Below are 21829 nucleotides of genomic sequence, written 5' to 3' on the forward strand. Positions count from 1 at the left end.
TAGGTGGGGGTTGTGCTTACAGCCCAACACCGTGCAGGACGTTTGGAATTTGCCAGAGAACACCAAGATTGACAAATTCGCCACTGGCGCCCTGTGCTCTTCACAGATGAAAGCAGGTTCACACCGAGCACGTGACAGACGTGACAGAGTCTGGAGACGGCGTGGAGAACGTTCTGCTGCCTGCAACATCCTCCAGCATGACCGGTTTGGCGGTGGGTCAGTCATGGTGTGACGTGGCATTTCTTTGGGGGGCTGCACAGCCCTCAATGTGCTCGCTAGAGGTAGCCTGACTGCCATTAGGTACCGAGATGAGATCCTCAGACCCCTTGTGAGACCATATGCTGGTGGGGTTGGCCCTGGGTTCCTCTGCTATGGACTGGCCCGCCCGTTCCCCAGACCTGAATCCAATTGAGCACATCTGGGACATCATGTCTCGCTCCATCCACCAACGCCACGTTGCACCAGACGGTCCAGGAGGTGGCGGATGCTTTAGTCCAGGTCTGGGAGGAGATCCCTCAGGAGACCATCCGCCACCTCATCAGGAACATGCCCAGGCGTTGTAGGGAGGTCATACAGGCACGTGGAGGCCACACACACTGAGCCTCATTTTGACTTGTTTTAAGGACATTACATCAAAGTTGAATCAGCCTGTAGTGTGGTTTTCCACTTTAATTTTGAGTGCGACTCCAAATCCAGACCTCCATGTGTTGAGAAATTTGATTTCCATTGATCATTTTTGTTGTCAGCACATTCAACTATGCTTCTACACCTGCATTGCTTGCCGTTTGGGGTTTTAGACTAGGTTTCTGTACAGCACTTTGAGATATCAGCTGATGTACGAAGGGCTATATAAATAAATTTGATTTTTAAAGAAAAAAGTATTCAATAAGAATATTTCATTCATTCAGATCTAGGATGTGTTATTTTAGTGTTCCCTTTATTTTTTTGAGCAGTGTATGAGATTCTTCAAAGTAGCCACCCTTTGCCTTGACAGCTTTGCACACTTGGCATTCTCTCAACCAACTTTGAGGCAGTCACCTGGAATGCATTTCAATTAAAAGTTGTGGAATTTCTTTCCTTCAGTTGTGTTGTGACATGGTAGGGGTGGTATACAGAAGATAGCCCTATGGTAAAATACCATATTAAAGTCCATATTATGGCAAGAACAGCTCAAATAAACAAAGAGAAACAACAGTTCATCATTACTTTAAGACATGAAGATCAGGCAATCTGGAAAATTAAGAACTTTGGAAGTTTCTTCAACTGCAGTTGAAGAAACTGGCTCTCATGAGGACCGCCACAGGAAAGGAAGACCCAGAGTTACCTCTGCTGCAGAGGATAAGTTCATTAGAGTGACCAGCCTCAGAAATTGCAGCTCAAATGCTTAAGAGTTCAAGTAAGACATCTCCACATCAACTGTTCAGAGAAGACTGCGAGAATCAGGCATTCATGGTGAAATTGCTGCAAAGAAACAATTACTAAAGGACACCATTAAGAAGACTTGGTTGGGCCAAAAAAAAAGAAAAACAAGCAATGGACATTGGACCGGTGGAAATCTGTCCTTTGGTCTGATGAGTCCAAATTGTAGATTTTTGGTTCCAACCGTCGTATCTTTGTCAGACGCAGAGTAAGTGAACAGATGATCTCCGCATGTGTGGTTCCCACCGTGAAGCATGGAGGTCTGATTGTGTGGGGGGTGCTTTGCTGGTGACACGGTCAGTGATTTATTTAGAATTCAAGGCATACTTAACCAGCATGGCTACCACAACATCCTGTAGCAATACACCATCCCATTTGGTTTGAACTTAGTGGGACTATCATTTGTTTTTCAACAGGACAATGACCCAACACACCTCCAGGCTGTATTAGAGATATGACCAGGGAGCGTGATGGAGTGCTGCATCAGATGACCTAGCCTGCACAATCACCCGACCTCAACCCAATTGAGATGGTGTGGGATGAGTTGGACCACAGTGTGAAGGAGAAGCAGCCGACAAGTGCTCAGCATATGTGGGAACTCCTTCAAGACAGTTGGAAAAGCATTCCAGTTGAAGCTGGGTGAGAGAATGCCAAGAGTGTGCAAAGGGTAGCTAATTTCAAGAATTTCAAATGTTTGAATTTGTTTAACCCTTTTGGTTACTATATGATTACATATGTGTTATGTCATAGTTGACTTCACTATTATTCTACAATGTAGAAAATAGTAAAAAATTAAGAAAAACCCTGGAATGAGTAGGTATGTCCAAACCTTTGACTGGTACTGTATATTACATAGTGTTCACACAGACAACATATTTAAATTCCAGACTGATATTGCTAGCTCTGACATTTCTTAATCTCTTGTTTCTCCATTAGTTTTTTGGGGGTGGGGTCATTTGTGTGTTATATTGTACAGTTAGACATACACTACGTTGCTGGAGCCAGAAACACAAGCTTTTCACTGAATCTGCAGTGATTTGAAGTACTTACCACGTTACTACACTTCCTAGAGTGGGACTTATGACAGAATTACAACCCAGTTAGCAGCGTTTTCAAAATGGTAGTGTTCTACTTAAGTACTTGGTCTTTGATAAATGGCACTCAAGTCAGAATAAATCAAACTTATTAATATGGAAAACATTTATTATGATTTATGTATACAAAAAAAAAATATTTCAAAATTGTAAAATGTAATAAAATCAATAGCAGTATGACAAACACACATTTGGCATGCTCCCTCCCTATACAAGTCCTCTTAGAGTGATAAAGTTTAGGGTTTCGGTTTATCTGCGCATTTGACCCAAATATCAATTCACAAATGTTTAGTATGGCTCAAAATGACTAAACCATGCTCTCCCATGTTAACTGGATTTCCTCATCGTCAGTCCTTACCACCGCTACTATACAGTAAAAAGTACTAACAATATTCTTAGCTTCTCCACTGGCTTAATAAATCCCAGCATCTAATGTGGTAAGGAGTGAACACTGAAAACCCGCCAAGAAAAATGCTGTAGTCTCTCACATTTCACTTGCTACATCTGTAACATAGAACCTGATAATTTGGCAGTACTGTGAATACATACTGACATCATTGACTCACATTAATAGTAGTACTGTGTACTAAAAGTAATGTGTGTCTAAACCAAACAGTGCATGAAACTAAAAGCTGTCAAGAAGCCTAAGTAAAATCACCAGTAGTGGTGGTGGAATTCCTATAGAAAACACTTAGTAAGATGACCGTCACAGTTCAATCATGATTAAAAAGAGAGTCTGGATACCCTGTCTGCAGTGGATATGTCATTTCCAGGGTATCCACTCTTGAGTTCAATGGAAATGCATTAATACAAAACCTTGTTGCAACATTACTTCCATGCTTTTCAGTTACCGTGACAATTAAAAAATGGTTAAAAAAAAAAAATCTACCTGAAAAGCACAGCCATGCATTTACACTAGACACTAATTTTGCTAAATATTTTTTTGGGGGGGGAGAATTAACACTTTATAGTCAAACACATACAAAAAAAAAAATTGTTCTGCCATTTTAGACCCAAACTTGATCCATCTAAAGAGAACCCGAAAAAAAATGACAATTATCCTATCAAAATAATATTCAAATAATGCAAAGCACTGCATTCAAATAGACATACAAAAATTATGTTTCCCAGGCCAGTATTAAAACTATAAAAAGTCAAAGCAACATTGCATCTTTTTTTGTGTGTTAAATTTGTAATAGTCACGATTATTGATCAAGTGAAAAAAAATCTCAATAATCCAAATTGCTCCTTCCCTCCAATTTCAATGCCATGTTAAAAGATAACACTGCTTGGGTAGTATAACTACTTCAACCGCTGAGATGCTATAGCACAGCCAGCCACGAAGAACGGAAAATCAACGAGGTCTATAAGTGTTCACATCCTGAGGTCTTATATATATATAAATATATATACAAAAAGGGGTGCGTCACTCAAAATGACTAAATTACATATTCGTTTCCTTACCCTGTAAGCAGTCTATGGACAAGGAACTGTATGTAATTTTGTAATTTGGGTTACTATCCCTTTAACTTGTCTACAACAAGTAGTTGTTTGGGATGAGAGTCGAGACAACAGATCCCCCTCCACGCATCCAAGCATATTGCCATTAGAATATTTTTTTCAATTCTATTTTGAAAGTCCAAACTGCACCCCCCCATCTTCATGAAAAGGCAGACTCTCACCAATTGCATCTCATATTGCTGACTTGAAGTAGCACGACTACCTTTCATTCTAGGCACGGCCATACATTCAGTAGGTGCAAAAGGTAGAAAGGTTACACCTGGTTTAGTTTTAAAACAGAAACCCTACCATTAAATCTTAAGTCACATTTAAAATATGCACACTGTAGTTCTTACAGTCTACTTGTCTTGAGAAACATAATTTTCAAAAAAGATACAAAATTCATGATTTATCATGTCAACAGCATCAGACAACAGGTTGGAAACGTTCAGTCACTGTTTATACCAGTACACACCTGATTGAACGTCAACTAATCATCAAGCCCTCAATGAGTTGAATCAGGTGAGTTTGTCTGGGAGCAAAACATTTTTGCTGTGGGGGGGGTACTCGAAAGACGAGTTGGGAAACGCGTTTTTTAAAGAGTGGCGTTTTAAATAAAAGCTTTGCATGATTGCATGTCATGTTCTATCGTAACTCATCTTTGGCCTCATTACTACGCCATCTGATGTAATTCTCTCCAAACCATAAAAGTACTATTGTGAGAAAGAGCAAAGTCTTAAATCTATATTTCATTACATTAAAAAAAATATACATTTCGTTGAAAATTTGAAACATTTCCAATTATAAAATTGTAGGCATTAATGCATTTTTAAAATATACCAATCCATTTAGTAGAATACGTAATCCTAGCATTTCCATCCTGTTGCTGTGATTTGCCAGACTAAAGCCAGTACATGAGCTAAGCGACAGCTGTCAGTTACAATCTACTACACATTTAAGAAACCAAAGATCACATCCACTCTGCCACTATGCTCGAGCCTGTAATGGAACCCACACTGAATAGTGCTCAGTTTCATAATAAAATGACATTTAGCAGACTGTTATCCAAAGCGACAGTCATTGAATGCATACAACTTTTTTTTTTTAACGTATGGGTGGTCCCAGAAAGCTTTGCAAGTGCCGTGCTCTACCAACTGAGCTACAAAGGATCATGTTGTGAAATGAAACCTTGAAAAGGAGCGATATTCAGTGTGCAACAGATTCCAGGCTGACCATTCTCCTTCAAAACTCCTTTTCGCTCTCCTGCCTCGATGGTGACAAGTTCATCGAATTAGCAATCGATTCAAATGCCACCACAGACAACTATGCCCTCCTAAAACTTTCTACAATGCTTTTAAACTTTTTTTAAATGTTTTTTTTTTTTTTTTTTAGACAGACTGGTTAGGTTTGGTTAGGTTTAGGTCCAGCTTTTTCTCAACAGATGTGTCTAGGGTTTAAACACATCCCATGCACACAGTGAAGTCCTTTCTGACTTGACAGGACAACAGCAAGCCTAAAGCCAGTGCCCTCCGGTCCCGGGGACTACTCTCATTGATTCATGTAGATTAAGTGGAATGTGGGATCATGTGGTGAACGAACAATCATTATTCTTTCAAATCCCGAAGACTTCCAGCTGTCTGACTGTCTTACTCAACATAATTAGGCAGGGGGTGAATTCAGTCCTAAACTCAAGGCAAAAATTGTTTTATTTTGTCATGATTACTTGGATGTTAAAAACGGGGTCTTGAATATATGGGCAGGCTCTTAAATTGTCTTATAATATTAAAAAAATATTAAGAACACAAGACAGAATTATACAAAAAGATTTGAGTGGCTCTAGAAAAAGCAGATTTTGTAGGAGAACGAACTATGGGAACTTCTTCACATGATTGAACATTCCCTGGAAGAGGCCTTTTCTCCCTGGAAGGAAACAAGGGTAAGATGTGAGACAAAACAATGCACCACTAAATGAATACTAGCAGTTACATTAAAACAGCCATCTTAATCTAGTATAGGCACATGCAGCACTTTTTTATGTAGAAGGACTGAGAAGCTCTGTTCTGGCGACTTTAAGCGGACATCCTACTCCAAAAATGAGTACAAATAAAATTACGCTGACATCACCTAAAATATAATTTCCACCTTCAGAAATTAGCCCAATAACATATCAGTAAAAAGTATTATCGGCCGTAGCTTAACTGATGCAGCATAGTGGCTATAAATACATAGATACCCCATGCTTCAACCAATCAACACTTACCCTATTGGACTAATCCTTAACCAGATTCTGAATTTGATCTTTTAACTAATTGGCATCAGATTTATACATTTTATGTCCACCAAAAAACCTGGATAAACAGTGAATATAATGTAGGCCTACCTGTTAGGGTAACTTACCACATGGGGTAAAACACCAGGCAAACACTGGGCACTAGTAAGAATAATATAACTATTTTTATAGTCAAACACCAGATGGCAATAGCTTAAACTTCCCCTGACTGGGATAAGTTCAACCTGACTGGGATAAGTTCAACCTGACTGGGATAAGTTCAACCTGACTGGGATAAGTTCAACCTGACTGGGATAAGTTCATTATGGGATTCAATTTAAGGGAAATAATTTACTCTCAGTTCCTCCTCCTCGAAGTCGTCATCATCATCTCCATTCTCCACCTCCATCAACGTCTTGGTGACGGTTCTCTTAGCCACTTCCTGGACAGGAAGACAACAGCGCAATAAATTTAAAAAATCTATGCATAGGTCTTGTACTTATTCTGCAATTTTCACCCTCACCAAATATTTTGCACATGGCAATGTTTGTAAAGGCTATTCAAATTGATATTACAATTCAGGACATGTAGCTAATGTCTGAGAAAAGACAAACAAATATTGAAATTACAGAGCCTTCAGAAAGTATTCATACCCCTTGATTTTGTGTTACAGCCTGAATTCAAACACGATTTTCTCTCTCGCACCCATCTACACACAATACCCCATAATTACATAGTGAAAACATGTTTAGAAATGTTATTTATAAAAATCTAAATTTTAAAAAGAAAACTGAGTTAGAATCACGTTTGGCAGCGAATACAGCAGAGTGTCTTTCTGGGTAATTCTTCAAGCTGGTTGTTGATCATTGCTAGACTGCCATTTGCAAGTCTTGTCATCGATTTTCAAGACGATTTAAGTTAAAACTGTAACTAGGCCACTCGGGAACATTCAACATGGTCTTGGTATGCAACTCCAGTGGATATTTGTCCTTGTGTTTAAGGTTTTTCTCCTGATGAGAGGTGAATTTATGGATATGCTTGTCCTTTGCCAATGACAAGCATACCCATAACATGATGCAGCCACCACCATGCTTGAAAAATATGATGTGGTACTCAGTGACGTGTTGTATTTGCCCCAAACGCTTTTTATTCAGGACATAAAGTTAATTTCTTTGCCACATTTGTTGCAGATTTACTTAAGTTCCTTACTGCAACCAGGATGCATGTTTTGGAATATTTTTATTCTTAAAGGCTTCCTTCTTTTCACTGTCATTTAGGTTAGTATTGTGGAGTAACTACAAGGTTTCCATCCTCCCCAGCAACTGAGTTAGGAAGGACGTTTTTTTGTGTTTTTTTTTTAGTGACTGGGTGTAATGAAGGGAGGCATTGGTGAATTCTTTATGAAGGCACTGTAGGGGTGCGTTTCTCTCCCCCCATGCTCCCCTCACCTCTCCGTCAGAGTTCACAAGGGTGGTGGTGATGTCATCCCCGGTGCCCCAGGAGGCCTGGCTCTTCCACAGCAGGTCAGAGGGTGGGCTGTGAGACACACCTGCGTCTGAGCTCCACACCTACAACAGGACATCACACAGAAAGATAAAATCAGGACTATGTTCAACACCAGGGGAAATGGCTAATCAAATTGTTACAAAAGTGGATTTACAAACTCTTACCACTTGGGTGAATCTAGTTGATAAATAAATAAAGACCAGTCACAGACTGACTGACTGAGGAGTGCTGCTTACCGTGACAGTCTTGCCGGCCTTGAGGACAAACTTCGGGGAGAACTTGTAGGTGATCTCCTCTCCTTCTCCAATCTGCCTCTGCAGCCTCCAGCTACCTAGAGACTGGTCCTATAGACAGTGCGTTTTAAACACCAATTCTTTCACCGATCCTAATAAACACGCAATTCATTATTGATTACTTCACAGCGGTGAAGGATCAGAGAAGGTGTAATATTGAATTGTAATATGTAATTGCAGTGTTGTAACAGTCGAGTCTGACTCGAGCCACAATTTTCATGACTTTAGACTCAAACTTGGACACGACCATTGGTGACTCGGACTTTCCTTCCTGGCACTTGGACTGAACAGGCTACTATGATAAGCAGAATGTTAGCAGCACTGGGTGGGCAGAGCAGCGAGTGTTCTGTTCTCCAGCAGGGGAAATGACACTGCACCGGCACACGCAGCCTACATCAGCTGGTGAGCTGCGTGGGAGCAAGCGATCAGTGTGGGAAGACGTGATCCCAGACGGAGCCTAGGCTACACGCCGTACAAGCGACTCGCTTGCTTCCTCGTAACCACCAGTCAACGATTTAGCTTCGCCTGGTTAAGAAACACTAACTCCTTTACGAAATTTAAAACAATAGTATTGAGTTTAAAAGTAGGTCGTCTTTGAATTTGTCATCTCTCTACCTTCTCACTTTCCCTAGTCTCCCTTTAGTTTTCGCTCTAGAATAAAACATTTACAGAAATATCAGTGATCGGCTACAACAAGTAGTTTAGAGCCAGTAATTATTTTTGCAAATTATTAATCTGGTCAATCTGACAGGAGCGATAGCCAACTCCATCTAGAGACCATTCATCCATTCAAAAACAGCATTACTAATTTGACATAACTATTGAACATAAAAATAAAATATTTGTGTAAACCTGTTAATGAAGGACTTCTGTTTCATAGGCTATTGCATATTGAAGGCAATTATGACCTAAAGAATCAAATTACTTGTTTTGCTTTCAAACGTTGACATTTTTACTTGCACATCAACCAAAATTAATGTGGTATTTTTTTGTTAAAATCAGACCCAGAGACAGACTTCAGCCATAACGACTTGTGACAACTATTGATGACTCGGAACTTAGCTATAGGGAATCGTGACTCGACTACCAACACTAATTGTAATTCTGAATAGTAGTAATATGTAATTTTATGAGTAGCTAGCGGTACCTTGTCTGAGTCGTTCTTGAGGGTGACACACTTCCCTTCCAGGTCAGTCTCCTCGATGGTGATGCTGCCGATGGCCTCTGCCTCCTGGTTGATGTGAACCTGAGGCACGACCACTGACTCTTCCTGCAGCTCCACGCGCTTCCTCTTGGCCCAGGAGGAGCGGGAAGAGCCTGTGCCCATGGCGCGGGACACTGTCACACGGCCGGACGGGCTGGGGGACAGCTTCAATCTGTGTGGGGGGGGACAGGAGGGGGAAACAGAAAGAAACGTGAGTCACTAGCTGATTGGCTCAGGGTCTGCACCTGGATAAGCCTCCCTAAACCCTTCACTTGGTGCCCGCTGAGCCACTCACAGGTAAAAGTTAAGAGGCGTGACATTTGGGGGAGAAACAGGTGTCAGCTTGAGAGGCCCGATTCAAATTAGCTAGTTGTTTACCCTTCTGTACTAGCCTGGGGGAATATTCTCTAACCTGGAAGGTCAGTGACAAACCAGAACAGAGAATTATTTGACCATGCTGGTCATCTATGAACATTTGAACATCTTGGCCATGTTCTGTTATAATCTCCACCCAGCACAGCCAGAAAGGGACTGGCCACCCCACATAGCCTGGTCCCTCTCTAGGTTTCTTCCTAGGTTCCAGCCTTTCTAGGGAGTTTTTCCTAGCCACCGTGCTTCTACACCGGCATTGCTTGCTTTTTGGGGTTTTCTGTACAGCACTTTGAAATATCAGCTGATGTAAGAAGGGCTATATAAATAAATTTGAACAATTTTAATTATTGCCATATTTATTAGTCTACCTGTTTAGTGTAACAGGATGAATGCAGTTGGACTTGTTCCAGCAGCTTGCCCAACAACAACATTACAGACAGACAGAGGCACACTGCTGCATCCCTATAACAAGTGAGGAATGTACCGGCTGGAATTCAATGAGTGATGTGGAACTTCTCAGGCAGGGGTTGAAGAAATGCACTGCTCATCTGTCTGTTGTCCAAATCTAACAAATAGTTTGCAAGATGCAATGATGGCTAAGTGTTTCTTTTAAACTTTTCTAAACCCAGCTTTCCCCTGTTCTCTATGAATGAGTTGAAGTCAGTCAGCCCGTCCGTCCATCCATCCCATCCTCACCTGTCTTCCTCTCCCTCCAGCAGTTTCCTGTAAGCGTTGATCTCCATGTCCAGGGCCAGTTTGACGTCCAGCAGCTCCTGGTACTCGTTCAGCTGCTGCTGCATACGCTCCCTCATCTCAGCCATCTCCCTCTCCTTCAGGTCCATCTGCATGCGGTGCTTGTCCCGCTCTCCAGCCACCAGGTTCTCCAGCTCACGCACACGCTCCTCATTGGCAGAGGCCTACACACGGAGGGACAAGATGACAAAATCATTAGTAAAAACAACAAAATAAGGACAGCTCAAGGAAGTACAACGTAATTGCAGTAGATGGCTATCTGGAAGTAAATAAACAGATTGTGTTTAGAAGTTCAGACGACCAGATCGATGAACAACAGTACTTTAACATGCCGTTCAGGTTAAATCGGTATGTGTACCTGTTTCTGCAGGGCAGAGAGCTGGTAGGCCAGGCTCTCGATCCTCATATGAGCCTCCTGCAGTTCCTCCCGAGCTGTGCTCACCGCCTTGTCATTCAGCTCAGACGACACCTTTGCATTATCCAGCTAAACAGACGGGGTGGGGGCAGAGAACAAAACATGTCATTGACACTCCCGCAGGCCGGAACTACAGACAAAAAGGGACCACAAACAGCAGTATCAAATTAACTTGTCACAGATACATGATAAATATAGTATGAAATTGACTACTTGTTTCACAACAACCCCCAACCCCCCTAACTTTCATGGACAATTATAAATCATTATGGTAGTATTTCCCAATGTGTCCCTTAGACGCCCCACAGGACTGCATACAGTGCATTTGAAAAGTATTCAGACCCCTACCTTTGTTTCCACATTTTGTTACATTACAGCCTTATTCTAAAATTGATTAAATGACTGGCCTCCCAGCCAAACTGCGCAATCTGGGGAGAAGGGCCTTGGTCAGGGAGGTGACCAATACCCAAGGGTCACTCTGGCAGAGCTCTAGAGTTTCTCTGTGGAGATGAGAGAACCTTCCAGAAGGACAACCATCTCTGCAGCACTCCACCACAGGCCTTTATGGTAGAGTGGCCTGACGGAAGCCATTCCTCAGTAAAAAGGCACATGATAGTCTGCTTGGAGTTTGCCAAAAGGCACCTAAAGGACTTTCAGACCATGGGAAACAAGATTCTCTGGTCTGATGAATCCAAGATTTAACTTTTTTGCCTGAACGCCAAGCGTCACATTTGGAGGAAGCCTGGCACCATCCCTACGGTGAAGCATGGTGGTGGCAGCATCATGCTGTGTGGATGTTTTTCAGCGGCAGGGACTGGGAGACTAGTCAGGATCAAGGGAAAGATGAACAGAGCAATGTACAGAGAGATCCCTGATGAAAACCTGCTCCAGAGCGCTCAGGACCTCAGACTGGGGCAAAGGTTCACCTTCCAACACCAAACGACCATAAGCACACAGCCAAGACAACAACGCAGGAGTGGCTTCGGGACAAGCTCTGAATGTCCTCGAGTTGCCCAGCCAGAGCCCGGACTTGAACCCGATCGAACCTCTCGAGAAACCTGAAAATAGCTGTGCAGCGACGCTCCCATCCAACCCGACAGAGCTTAAGAGGATCTGCAGAGAAGAATGGGAGAAACTCTGCAAATACAGGTGTGCCAAGCCTGTAGCGTCATAACCAAGAAGACTTGAGTCTGTAATCGCTGCCAAAGGTGCTTCAAAGTACTGAGTGAAGGGTCTGAATACTTACGTAAATGTGATAAAATTATAAATGTATAGATTTGCCCCAAAAAATAATTTAAAACTGGTTTTGCTTTGACACTATAGGGTATTTTTGTGTAGATTGATTGGGGGGGGGGGCATCTCATCCATTTTGGAATAAGGCTGTAACAAAATGTGTTAAAAGTCAAGGGCTCTGAATACTGTCCAAACGCACCGCATTTCTGTTGTAGCAAAAGCACGCCTGATGATTCAACTAAAATCAATGATTAGACTACCAAGTTCCACTAGGCTACCAAGTTGTAGGAAAGGATGGCCTAAGGGTATAAGGCTAGTTTCTTAAAGGTCAAAGAAAGGTCATACAATGGCCATAAACCCCTAGCCTTACAGATATAAAAAGGTTTAGGGTGGGAGGCACGGGGTCAGACATCATTACATACCTTGGCCTGGAAGGTGTTGCCCAGCTCCTCCTTGTAGATGGAGACTTGTTCCTCATGCTGCCTGCGCAGGTCCTGCAGAGCCTGAGCCAGCTGGAACGTGTAGTCCTGGGTCACCCCACTGTCCACCTCCACGGTACGCTTCTCGCGACGTCGACGCGTCTCACGTACCTCCTAAACACACAGAGGGTCACCAAGCCAGTCAGACAGGTGTTCCCATGACAACAAGGCTAGTATGCTTGCACATGCCCAAGTGTAAAGATGTACAGCTTTCATATCAATTGGTTTGTGAAGAAAAGGGAGGCATGTGAATCACAGTTGTAGCTTTTGTTCTTGTGCATTTCACTGTGTGTGTGTGTGTGTGTGTGTGTGTGTGTTTGTTTGAATCCACAGCAGCTGTAGGACTTTATACACTGAGTATACAAAACATTAAAGAAAACCCGCTCTTAAGACAGACTGACCCGGTGAAAGGTAGGAGACAGGTTAAAGAAGGATTTTTAAGCCTTGTGACATGGATTGTGTATGAGTGGCATTCAGAGGGTGAATGGGGAAAGACAAAAGATTGAAGTGCCTTTCAACAGGTTATGGTAGTAGGTGCCAGGTACCGGTTTGTGTCAAGAACTGCAACATTGCTGTTTTTTTTCCCCCCACTCAAGTTTCCCATGTGTATCAAGAATGGTCCACCACCCAGAGGACATCCAGCCAATTTCACACAATTGTGGGAAGCATTAGAGTCAACATGGGCCAGCATCCCTGTGGAACGCTTCTCGACACCTTGTAGAGTCCATGACCTGATGAATTAAGGCTGTTCTGAGGGAAAAAGGGGGAAGGAGTTCCTAATGTTTGGTATACTCAGTGTACAGGACTAAGTTGGCCCGAAGTTACCGTTTCTAAAATGTGACATTTATTTACCTGCTGGGGCTTTAAATCAATAAATAGTTTTAGTATGTTTTTAGTGCAGTACGTGGTACTTATTTGTCATTCATTTTTTATTTAACTAGGCAAGTCAGTTGAGAACAAATTCTTATTTACACTGATGGTCTACACCGGCCAAACCCGGACGACGCTGGGCCAATTGTACACCGCCCTATGGGACTGCCAATCACGTCCAGATGTGATACAGCCTGGAATCAAACCAGGGTCTGTAGTGACACCTCTAGCACTGAGACGCAGTGCCTTAGACCGCTGCGGCCACTCAGGGGCCATTTACCTGAGGACCCCCCCCAATGAATAGTGTTGTGCCACCCTGGGCAAACAGTGATGGATGTTATCGCTATGTGTCCGCACACCTCGTCGAACATGCTCTTCCTGAACTGCAGCTCTTCCGTCAGGCTCTGGCAGCGGTTCTCCAGATCCACTCTCATCAGAGTCTCGGTCTCCAGCTGCTTCTTAGCTACAGAATGGGCATCTTCAGCCTGGAAACACAAGACATGGTGTGTAAGAACTAAGGTCTGACCTGTGTTTGTATCCTAACCTTGCGGCAACATGATCGTGTGTGTGTATATCCTAACCTTGCGGCAACACGATAGCGTATATATATATATATATCCTAACATTGCAGCAACATGATCGTGTGGGTGTATATCCTAACCTTGCGGCAACACGATAGCGTGCGTGTATATATATATATATCCTAACATTGCAGCAACATGATCGTGTGTGTGTATATCCTAACCTTGCGGCAACACGATAGCGTGCGTGTATATATATATATCCTAACATTGCAGCAACATGATTGCGTGTGTGTAAGCTCAGTCTGACTCACCGAAGCGTGTGAACGTACTTTACAAATAACATGACTCACATCCCCCACCCCACTCCCGCTTCTCTTGTTCCCAAGTACATATATAGCCCATAACAGTTACGTAACTAACGACAACCATCTCTACCAACTTTCAATTGGGTCATTTCCGTTCAGTTTGCCACTTGTGGTTGCCCAACCTCCAGCCTTAACAGAAGAAAACGGACTGTATGGCGAGTAGCAGGCAGGTGTGAGTAAAACAGGAAATCCAGTTGAGGATACTACCAGGCTAGAAATATTGTGCGTGGGATTCCCTTTTGTCCTTCTAAGTAAACGCACAGACCTTGTTGGTAGAAAACCAGACAGGGCTGTGTGACGTAACAGAAGCCCGTCCTACCAGGCTAGAAATACAATGCACGGCTTTGGACTCGTTTTGGTCGTTATCAGTAACACTTTAGACTGTTTGTGTGGTCCTCTGTAGATCAGTTGGCTAGAGCACGGTGCTTTCGACGCCAGGATAGTGGGTTCGATTCCCTGAGACCACCCATACGCAAAACATGTTTTCATTCATGACTAAGTCGCTTTGGATAAAAGCATTGTTATAAATCCCATATTATTATTATTATTATTATTATTATTATAACCAGTGTCGTGAGAGTCAAACTGTAAAAGGTACAGAAACCTTGGCTAACTGGGCCTTCAGGTCGGCAACCTCCGCAGCCAGGTTTCCATTCTCACTGAGGGCCGTGGCCAGGTTTGCTTCACTCTTGTTGAACTGGGCCTCAAGGTCCTTGGCCCGAGCCATGGCAAGAGTCAGGTCGCCATCTTTCTTTTTCAGACTGAGGAGATGGAGAACAAAAACAGACACTGAGACCATGTGCATTTATTTTCACAAAGTAAAAACAGTAACCTAAGAAAGTGTCCAGTACCATTTCCATTCAAACCAAAGAGATTTAGACTGAAATTTGTTTAACTTCTGCCAATTCCCAACCAACTGTTTGATATATTAAAGTGTGTTTCTTGTCCCTAAACTGATTTCACAGAAGGCACACAAAAAAAGACAACCGAAATCTCATCACTTCTTCCGCGCTGTACAGCATCAACCAACAGAAAAAAAGGATCGCGACTGTATAGCTTACACATTAAACGTTGCTTTAAAGATAAGCATGCCCACAAGACCGATAAATAAAGAGGATAGTCCTTCAGTGGTTAGCAGCGGTAACCAAGACAGTCAGTGCTTTAGAAACTAACTTCCTGTCTACCAAAGTGCTAATTAGCAACCATGTAAACAATGATCAACACAAGTGTCTGGAACTTTTGAGGAACAGACGTAAATCTCCCCCAAGCATCAAACCAACTGCCTTAACAAGTAATTCAAAAACAGCTTGGGGGGGAAATAGGATTAGTTAAGATTAAGTGAACCAGGTTTACACTTACAGCAAGAGTAATTGGGAGTCAAGACTACGAGGCATCTCCACAAAATGACCCTGCTCATAAGACCACGTAGTTAAATTAAGTGAGGAGAATAAGATCACGTGGGGATTTATAATTTAGAGTTTACTCTGACTAGGATGATAACATACAACACAGGATTGGATTCCATTCGATTGAAGGGAGTCAATTCAGGAAGTAAACTAAAATTCCAATTCAATAATTGGAAGTAAAGAGAAAAAAAAAACAGCCATCTATTTTCAATGACTTCTTACTTGTGACGTAATATATAAAAGTAAATGCTGTTTTTCAAACAGATTTTTATTTTTTTTTTAAAGTTTGAATCAAAAATCACTCCCCGAATTGACTAGCTTTAATTCAAATTAACCAAACCTGACAAGGTCATAAAACAGTTGCTTTGAAGAGATTAGCAACATCTGGCAGTGAAAACACATTCAGTAGGATTGGAAACTCAGATATTAAATAAACAATTTGGGTTGGGAGCGTAGAATTTGAATCTTACAAGAACAAAGAAACGCCACAGATTCTGTCATACTGCCCCAAGTTAACACACACAGCGTTTTTGTAGGGCAGGAATTTGCAGCTTGTCATATAACAGCTATTTTGTGTAACAGACTGTAAAGGAATTTGTGTAGCATGTCATAAAGGAATTTGTGTAGCATGTCATAAAGGAATGTGTGTAGCATGTCATAAAGGAATGTGTGTAGGATGTCATAAAGGAATTGTGTAGCAAGTACATAAGCAGGGTTCCCCAACTGGCGGCTCTGAGAAAAATTATATTAAAATAACTTTTTTGTGGGGGTGGGGTGCTGCTTAATGACTTGCTCAATGATCAGCTCCAAGTTATTTTAATGTTGGAAATCTGTTCACGCATAAGAGAGCTGTACAGTACCAGTCAAAAGCTAACAAACCATTTAATGAGTAGGTTTCTTCAAAAAAAAAAAACTATTTTCTACATTGTAGAATAATAGTGTAGACATCAAAACTATGAAATAACACATATGGAATCATGTAGACACACACAAAAAAAAGTGTTAAATCAAAATACATTTTATATTTGAGAAACTTCAAAGTAGCCACCCTTTTCCCCAATGGCAGCTTTGTACACTTGGCATTTTCTCAACCAGCTTGGCCCACGGCTGAATCTAGTTGATGACCCACTGTCAAAGGATTGCGTGTAGAATGTCATAGAATCAACACACAAAGATTTCGAACGTAATGGAATGTACATCTTGTCATGTTGGCCTATAACTCAACCATTTCCTCTTCCAGAGTGAGAGGAATGTGCAGCCTTTCCCGTTGAATAACACACTTTTCAGGCAGACTCCAAATCTTGGGTATCAGTGGGTGTTATTACTTACTTCCTGGTCACCTCCTCCACGTCAGAGTTGGCCTTGCCCAGGTCTATCTGAAGCCTGGCCCTCTCCCTGGCCGTCTCATCCAAGACACGCCGTGCATCCGCTAGCTCTGCCTCGTACAGGGTCTTAATCCCAGTCACCTGGTACAGAGAGGGAGCGCACACACACACAAATCACAGTTTGTCACATGCGCCCAATATAAAACAGGTGTATACTTCACCGTGAAATGATTGCTTACGAGCCGTTCCCAACCATGCAGTTTTATTTTAAATAGTAACACAAGAGGAATAAAATACACAACGGAGCAAAACACAGGAAGTACCAGTACCAGATCAACGTGGCGCTATATACAGGGAGTACCAGATCAACGTGGCGCTATATACAGGGAGTACCAGATCAACGTGGCGCTATATACAGGGAGTACCAGATCAACGTGGCGCTATATACAGGGAGTACCAGATCAACGTGGCGCTATATACAGGGAGTACCAGATCAACGTGGCGCTATATACAGGGAGTACCAGATCAACGTGGCGCTATATACAGGGAGTACCAGATCAACGTGGCGCTATATACAGGGAGTACCAGATCAACGTGGCGCTATATACAGGGAGTACCAGATCAACGTGGCGCTATATACAGGGAGTACCAGATCAACGTGGCGCTATATACAGGGAGTACCAGATCAACGTGGCGCTATATACAGGGAGTACCAGATCAACGTGGCGCTATATACAGGGAGTACCAGATCAACGTGGCGCTATATACAGGGAGTACCAGATCAACGTGGCGCTATATACAGGGAGTACCAGATCAACGTGGAGCTATATACAGGAAGTACCAGTACCACATCAATGTGCAGACGTACAAGGTATTTGAGGTAGACATGTACATGAAGGCAGAGAAGTCATTTGGCATCAGGATAGATAAGAGTAAAATAAAGTGAGTAGAAGCAGAAAATGAGTATGTGTGCGTGTTTGTTGTGTCGGTATGAATGCGTGTGGGTTGTGTGCAAGTGTCAATGAAGTGCGTGTGAGTAATATATATATATATATATATATATATAGTGAATGTGCGTAGGGTCAGTGCAGATAGTTGGGGTAGTATTAAATAGACTATTTAGCAGTCTTATGGCACACAGACTGTCAGTCACGAGCTGTGCCCGGTCAGAAGCCTGTACTATCCAGCATTCCACAGATTTTTCCCCCCTCATACATAACAGATTGCGGGCGTGGCTTGCTTAACAATTCCCAAACGAAAAGATTGAATAAACCTGTTAATACCACTCAGACCTTTTGTTATAAAATATTGTTTATATCTTAAACTGGTCATTAAAAACATGTTTGAAGAGATGTATAACTTTTTCTTGAACGCCACTTTCTTTGCACAGTCACTTTTAACTCATTCCATTATCAAATACAAACTAAAATGATTGCAACGACTTTCAAGAGGCCATCTGACATGCATCAAACTAGTTTTCCCAAAACATCAATATTTGCATACTAAGTTGTTTAAACAATGCATGTGGCCTCATGCTGTGCAAATCACAACAGGCTTGTTTAATATATAAAAACAGGCCGGGAGAAAGTAACAGTTACAAAAAAAAAAAAAATTTGAAAAGGCGCCCCCCCGGGCCACTCCCATCTGGAACTTTGACTCTGCACAGGCCTGGCAGCCCAACAACACTCCCCTCGGCTGGAAACAGGGCGGTGTCTCTTTACAGTTTGGCTCAAGTCCAGACAATGATCCCATTCTGGGGTCTGTTCAGTAGACAGAGCCCAAGTCAAAGCACTTCTTAGTGCCTGAGATTTTCTACATAACCACTATGTAACAGTGATAGAATGTAGTAGCTAGACGAGCTGAAAGGTGCTTCCTAACCTAGCAACGAACAGGTGTACGAGCTGACAGGTTAGTAAGCACCTTTGACATAAGGCTGAACAGGTGTACATAGCAACTACCATATATCAACAGTAACCACAACCACTCAACTCATAGCTAGCTCAATGAATTTACCCGCTCCCCCATTTGTATGCTTTCTAGGTGGTGAAATAGTTATCAATGTAATCCTCTGCACTGAGTTGAACTGAAGTCATTCAGGAGCTCCGAGACTGAAGTTGTCAAATAAATCAGACTAAGGAACTGTACAGCAAATTGCACATACTGTACACATTCCTACGTGATAGGAATCCCACAGAAGATGTGGATTTTATGCTGCACTGGGAATAACAACAATAAATGCTGATGGTGGTGCAATAAACATCAGGGTAAAAACAAAACCACCTGGACTGCTCTATGTGGCAGATTGTAACAACTAATGTGATGTTCCATTAGCCGTTGCAGGACAGGTACTGTTTGGCACAGCACAGAGAATATGACCAACCTTGGCAATACGATCTTCGTTCTAGATTCGGGCCAAACACGCATCGTTAAAATGGCCATGTTCAGCTGCAGGTGGTTGGTTTGAATGTTTAGTGATTAAAATAAAATGTTTAGCTCCATGAATTAGTCCAACAAAATGTATGCCGCCATCTTGTCTATTTCAAATCTTCTCTCATTGACAGATAAGTGTACCCACCTACACCTGTCTCGATAAATGAGAGAATATTTTAAATAGACAAGATGAAGGCGTACACATTGTTGGACCAACTCAGAGCAAAAATGTTTTACTCCTTTTGGTTGGTCGAAAATTGTCTGTGCTATGCCAAACAGTAACGTACCTATCCTGTAATTGGTAATATAAATGAACATATAGCCGGTTACAATCTGCTAACTAGGACAGAGACAACTTTGGTTAGATTACCTTATCTACCAAGCAATGTACTAATTTTGGACTTCATTTTTAATTAAAAAAAAAAAAAAGGAAAAGTCAGATTTGTTAATTTGAGTTTAAACACAACCAGGTTCCCCTCCAAAATAACAATAATACTCGCGGGAGTTTCGAACACCCAAAACGTGTTTTCCTAGCTGGCTAATCGTGCATGTAAATGTAGGCACGACAGCTAGCTACCATGCAAACGGGACTAGCATCACGAGTCTTATAGTTGTTAACTATATGATTCACCAGGAATGAGCAAGATGACTAGTGAAATATTACAATGAAACAATAGTCTCAACGATTGATACAATGTAGCTATGGCGAGACAGTGTAACTGGACAAGGTCTTTGGACGAGTACAATGTTACCTACAAGTTAAGTAGCTACAAACTTGCTAGCATGCTAATCAGCTAGTTTCAGCCAAGGCCCGTGAGAAATACAGGCAAGCCAACAAATCAAACTGCTCGAAAAATATACAAACTGATAGACCACAAGTTGGTTATCGGTGTGTTCCATTAAATCAGCTCGATTTGTTAACTAGATTGTTGTTTTACCGGTAACATAGTAGCTAATTATCTTGCTAGCTAGTTAAATGCTAACGTTAGCTAACTACCGTTAAATTAACGTTATAGGGTTAGCTAGCAACATAAGAGATTTAATGGTTAAAAATTACCTCTCGTGTAGTGACTTCTTCCTTTTCGGAGACCTTGACCATGAGCCGGTCATTTTCAAGCTCTAGTGACCGGACTCGGTCGATGTAAACGGCAAGCCTGTCGTTCAAATGTTGCAGGTCTTGTTTTTCCTGGAGGCGCGATATCCTCGTCGGGGAGAGCGGGGTTCCAGCAGGCGCGGCGCGGCTTGGGGTTGCGGTGGCCATGATTCTTCAAGTTTTACTCCACTCTGTAATGTTTTCAAACTTGTTTTAATTAATTTTTTTTTTTAAATTGTTTTATTCTTCCTTATACTCGATCGCCACGCACTTGTTGTTTTGAGGTTCCAAAAGCGGTTTAGTTCAAACCTAAACGAGTTTGTTTGATGAATGAAATCTGCAGTCTACTACCAAGACATGTAGCTAAATTTCTCCTAGTTTTGAAAGACCTCGCCAAAACAAAATGGCCGAACTTCACGCGGACCGCGCCAAAAGGAGAGTTGAGTTTTGCTCATAGACTTAGATAGACATCGCATCTGTCCGAAAACAACTATATTGTGTTTAGAGCAATCATTTCACATGACCTAGATTTGAACCTTTTCTTTAAAGCTTTTTCTACAAATTGTCCCACTTTTCTTTTTTTTTTATATCAGATTGGTCCATTACCATCCTCAGACAATTGCTTTCATTTTATGCAATTCTCATTTCTGTAAAAGGCTTCAAATAAAGGTTCATATCTAGGTCATGTGACATGATAGTCCAAACCACGGGGCCCTAATTATGGCATCTGTCAGCATGTGCAGCCCCATTTAGGTGGTGGGCCGAAGCTGGAAGACTTGAACATTCTGATGATGTGTTGGCACAGTTAATTCTTGCACATTTTCTCATAAAAGAAATAAGTATTTCATCCTGTCTGCTCAGGGAAATTGGCCAAACTGCTAAACATGGAACCAATCAGAACTCCCGTACATACCCCTCGTGATGAAGGCAGCCAATGGCCTGCTTCTATTTAGGATGTAAACACAGCCCAAAGACTGAAATAACAGAAATATCTGCTTTTGAGTGCCCTTAAAGCTTTTTTTTCCGAGCAACAGCGTGTGCGATTGTAGCTATGAACAGCTGACAGAAGGTTAGTTAAGTTTTAGCTCTTTAAAAAAAAAAATCAGATATGAACTAATGGACGATGCCAGAAGTAGAGATGGAGCTTGAATCTGATGGAGGTGGAAATAAGGAGGAATGGACTTTTGTCTAAAAGAATGGTAAAAAAAAAAAAGGATAATTGATGTGGGAAAAGAAAACACGTCTATAAGCCTATAGTATCTGGTAGGGGTTAGGCCTC

General features: G+C 42.0%; 1 protein-coding gene across 1 annotated transcript; it reads right to left on the reverse strand.

Moving 5' to 3' along the window:
* Positions 1–5365: 5365 nt before the first annotated feature.
* lmnb2 (lamin B2) lies at positions 5366–20958 on the reverse strand. The gene is made up of 12 exons (XM_042322547.1): positions 20515–20958; positions 17032–17168; positions 14901–15057; positions 13767–13892; positions 12481–12651; positions 10769–10894; positions 10354–10574; positions 9229–9457; positions 8025–8132; positions 7731–7850; positions 6638–6724; positions 5366–5933 (listed from the first exon to the last, which is right to left on the reverse strand). Exons 1-12 carry the CDS (start codon positions 20716–20718, stop codon positions 5895–5897), a joined length of 1725 nt encoding a protein of 574 aa, XP_042178481.1. The 5' UTR covers positions 20719–20958; the 3' UTR covers positions 5366–5894.
* Positions 20959–21829: the final 871 nt, after the last annotated feature.

The sequence above is a fragment of the Oncorhynchus tshawytscha genome, linkage group LG05 (genome assembly GCF_018296145.1).
Source record: "Oncorhynchus tshawytscha isolate Ot180627B linkage group LG05, Otsh_v2.0, whole genome shotgun sequence".
Classification (NCBI taxonomy): Eukaryota; Metazoa; Chordata; class Actinopteri; order Salmoniformes; family Salmonidae; genus Oncorhynchus; species Oncorhynchus tshawytscha.

Bases quoted from the DNA above. Each gene is read 5' to 3' on its own strand.
- lmnb2 (XM_042322547.1), bottom strand. From the start codon at position 20,718: ATGGCCACCGCAACCCCAAGCCGCGCCGCGCCTGCTGGAACCCCGCTC. The intron at 12,652-13,766 runs GTGTGCGGACAC...CTGTGTGTTTAG, and splicing joins GGAAGAGCATGTTCGACGAG to GAGGTACGTGAGACGCGTCG. The intron at 7,851-8,024 runs GTAAGCAGCACT...GTCCTGTTGTAG, and splicing joins AGGCCGGCAAGACTGTCACG to GTGTGGAGCTCAGACGCAGG.